The following is a 3,046-nucleotide window of genomic DNA, read 5'->3' on the forward strand; positions in this document are numbered from 1 at the left end:
TGTCCTGAATTTTCTTCCCCCCTCTATAGTCTAAGAATACAAAAATAGCTCCTAATATGTACACAATACAAACAGGTGTGGGCACGTGTTCACAACACTCCTTGAGCATGAGGCATCTCGGCTCTGTGTGGTAAAGGTCGTATGGACAACCTCTCAGGGATGTAAACACACATCTTCCCCATCAACTGCCAGTCGTTCCACAGCATCTTGACTTTTTTTATTGACTCCACATGTGAAGTGATTCCCTTTCCCACAACCCGGTGCATCACGGGCACACTTTTAGACCATTCCTCTTCCAAGTCCTAGATGTGTGTGAGAGGCACAGTCCCAGTGAGGTAGTGCTGCTGGACGCTAGTGTAGCCTCGCTGTGCAGCCGTGGGGTCACCAGCATCCCCTCCTGGTCCAGGAATGTACATGCTAATCATGTCTCTGAGGTCCCCCTGCAAAGCGCCCCGGTGGTGGTTTGCTGTGCCTGTTGGAGGTGAGTGAGAAACAGGTTCTGCCTTCACCATGGACATAGTGACGGGGCTTGGCTGCTGTGGACTGCTGCTGTACGACATGGGGCTGGAGGGGAAAGAGGAAGCAAAACGTCATCAAACATTAATGGGAGCTAAAAGGCTCAACATCGCGTTACCCTGGTTGAGACTAGCTGCACTCTACTGGAAATATAGAAATGACAAAGTAAATACGTAGACATTTGGTCCAAATTGTGACGTAAACACAGAGAACAACAAGAGACCAGACTGTATATGGCTTCAGATGATAAACTTTAAAACCTAAACAATGAAATGTGTATTAAACATTTGAAATCTGCCAACAGAAAATGTTCAGGCAGTGAAAACATTCTTTCAAAATAAATCCTCACAATTGTTTTTGAGAGACCAGAAAATTCTGAGTATCCGCTGACAGCTTTAAAAACTCCCTGAGAGTGAAACTACCAACTTCCAACTTTATGATAATATATACACAAATCTACAATATCTACGCAATAAATTACAGATCTTCACTTCTAAATTTCTTGATTTTGTGACCAATTTTGTGTATTTTTTTTTTTTTGGGGGGGGGGGGGGGGGGGGGGGGGGGGTCTTGTAGGTGTGTTTGTGCAATGCAAGATTTTACGAAATCATTCTGTCGTTAAAAACACTGAAAAATAACGAGGGCCAGCAAATATTGTGGCATTTCAGTAAATTTTTGAATTTGGAGGGACTGAGATATCAAAACTAACTGAATTAGTAATTTACATAATAAGTAACATTTTCTGTCATTTTTAGTTTCTCCTGTGGGACAAATTGGATGCTCTGAAGGGATTTATTTGGCCCCCGGGCCTTGATTTTGCCTTAGGGCATATGTGTCAAACTCATGACCCGGGGGCCAAATCCGGCCCTTTGGAGCATCCAATTGGTCCCACAGGAGAAAGTAAGTGACAGAGAACACATGAATCATTGTGTAAATGAAACTCAACAATATTTGCAGGGGCTCACAGTTTTCCTGGTACTTTTATTGCATGATTGCAGTCATTTTTAATGTTAAACTGGTGAAAAAACTAAAAATTCTGACAAAATCCATTAATTTTCCTAAAATGATGACATAATATTAACCTTCATTAAATAGAAATTGGTCACAAAATCTAAATGTATCTGTCACTTAACGTATTGCTTGGATATTGTCGGTTTCTAACATATTTTGTATATGTATACATAGAAGTGTACACAATAATGTTGAAATTAATCGTTTTTACGCAAAAAATCTGTGGCCCACTTGAGATCAAACTGCTCCGTATTTGGCCCCTGAACTAAAAGGAGTTTCCCCTGGTTTAGGGCTTCAGAATGACTAAGGGTCACTCAGGAGCCCTAGTCATCCTTATAAAGTGTGCACCCAGCGGGCAGAGGCGCTGTCCTTTCATCACTAACTTTCCCTATGTTTACACTGCTGATGGAGGAAGTGCTCACCTGTACGAGTTGGCTCCGTTCATGTAAGTCTGTGCGGACATGGCAGGGGGGTACTGGAGGGCCGACAGCTCGTAGCGGTGCAGCTGTTGGCTGTAGCCCAGCGCCTCGCTCTGCATACCGGCGTAGCCTCCGCCGGGTCCCCAGCCGTAGCTCTCCATCCGGGGGCTCCCGCTCTGGCCCTGGGCAGCGGCCAGCAGGTTCCCCGCTGACAGCGGGTACTTGTTCCCCGGGGAGTCCTTCTTCAGCAGCGGCTTGGTCTTGCGGCGCGGCTTGTACTTGTAGTCGGGATACTCCTTCATGTGCACGGCCCGCAGCCGCTTTGCCTCGTCGATGAACGGCCGCTTCTCTGCGTCCGTCAGCAGCTTCCACTCCGCCCCCAGCCGCTTGCTGATCTCCGAGTTGTGCATCTTGGGGTTCTCCTGTGCCATCTTACGCCTCTGGCCTCTGGACCACACCATGAAGGCGTTCATGGGACGCTTCACTTTATCCATGGGGTCGGTCCCCGGCGCGCACGCCGTTTTCGAACTCGGGTGAGAGTTCCCATTGTTGCCCATGTTCCCGGTCATGTTTCCGGTGACCGGTGACATTCCCTGAGGGTTCTGGTGGGAGGGGGGCTGGCCCGTGGGCTTCAGCTCATGGTCCATCATGCTGTACATCTTGGAGAAGTGAGAGTCACCGGCTCACTCTGGGTCAGGTTGTCCTGGAGCACCGGGGTCCGAAAGAAGGGCCACCGCAGGGAGCTCCTGGGTTCTGTGTGAGAGTGTGTGAGTGAGAGCCGTCCGAAGTGGAAGAGAAGTTGTGCTCCTGTGGACGGTGGAGCATCTCACTGCAGAAAGCCACCTGTTGTCTGCTCACACACTGCTGCGCACGCACTCTGCCCAAACTTCTCCAGTCCCCGCCAGTGGCCGCTGACCAATAGGAGAGCAGCAACTCCACTGCATGCACGTGCATTTGCAACTCAAAGACAGAGGACGAAACATCCAACAAGGAGAAAGTTTCTCCTTACCCCCCCCCCCCCCCCCCGTGTCTCACACAACCCGGAGAAAATGACTCTCTCCTGGCTGCGTGTCTCACGCTCTGAAAGTGAGACAAGGAAA

At 48.8% G+C, this 3,046-nt stretch overlaps 1 protein-coding gene across 1 annotated transcript; it reads right to left on the reverse strand.

Annotated features, from left to right (window-relative positions):
* On the reverse strand, window positions 1–2,793 carry sox19b (SRY-box transcription factor 19b). Its single transcript, XM_028474255.1, has 2 exons — window positions 1,950–2,793; window positions 1–564 (listed from the first exon to the last, which is right to left on the reverse strand). The coding sequence occupies exons 1-2, from the start codon at window positions 2,603–2,605 to the stop codon at window positions 303–305; spliced, it is 918 nt and encodes a 305-aa protein (XP_028330056.1). The 5' UTR covers window positions 2,606–2,793; the 3' UTR covers window positions 1–302.
* Between the last annotated feature and the right edge of the window lie 253 nt (window positions 2,794–3,046).

Source organism: Gouania willdenowi, chromosome 18, assembly GCF_900634775.1.
Source record: "Gouania willdenowi chromosome 18, fGouWil2.1, whole genome shotgun sequence".
Taxonomy (NCBI): domain Eukaryota; kingdom Metazoa; phylum Chordata; class Actinopteri; order Blenniiformes; family Gobiesocidae; genus Gouania; species Gouania willdenowi.

Bases quoted from the DNA above. Each gene is read 5' to 3' on its own strand.
- sox19b (XM_028474255.1), bottom strand. From the start codon at position 2,605: ATGTACAGCATGATGGACCATGAGCTGAAGCCCACGGGCCAGCCCCCC. The intron at 565-1,949 runs GTGAGCACTTCC...TTTCCCCTCCAG, and splicing joins AACGGAGCCAACTCGTACAG to CCCCATGTCGTACAGCAGCA.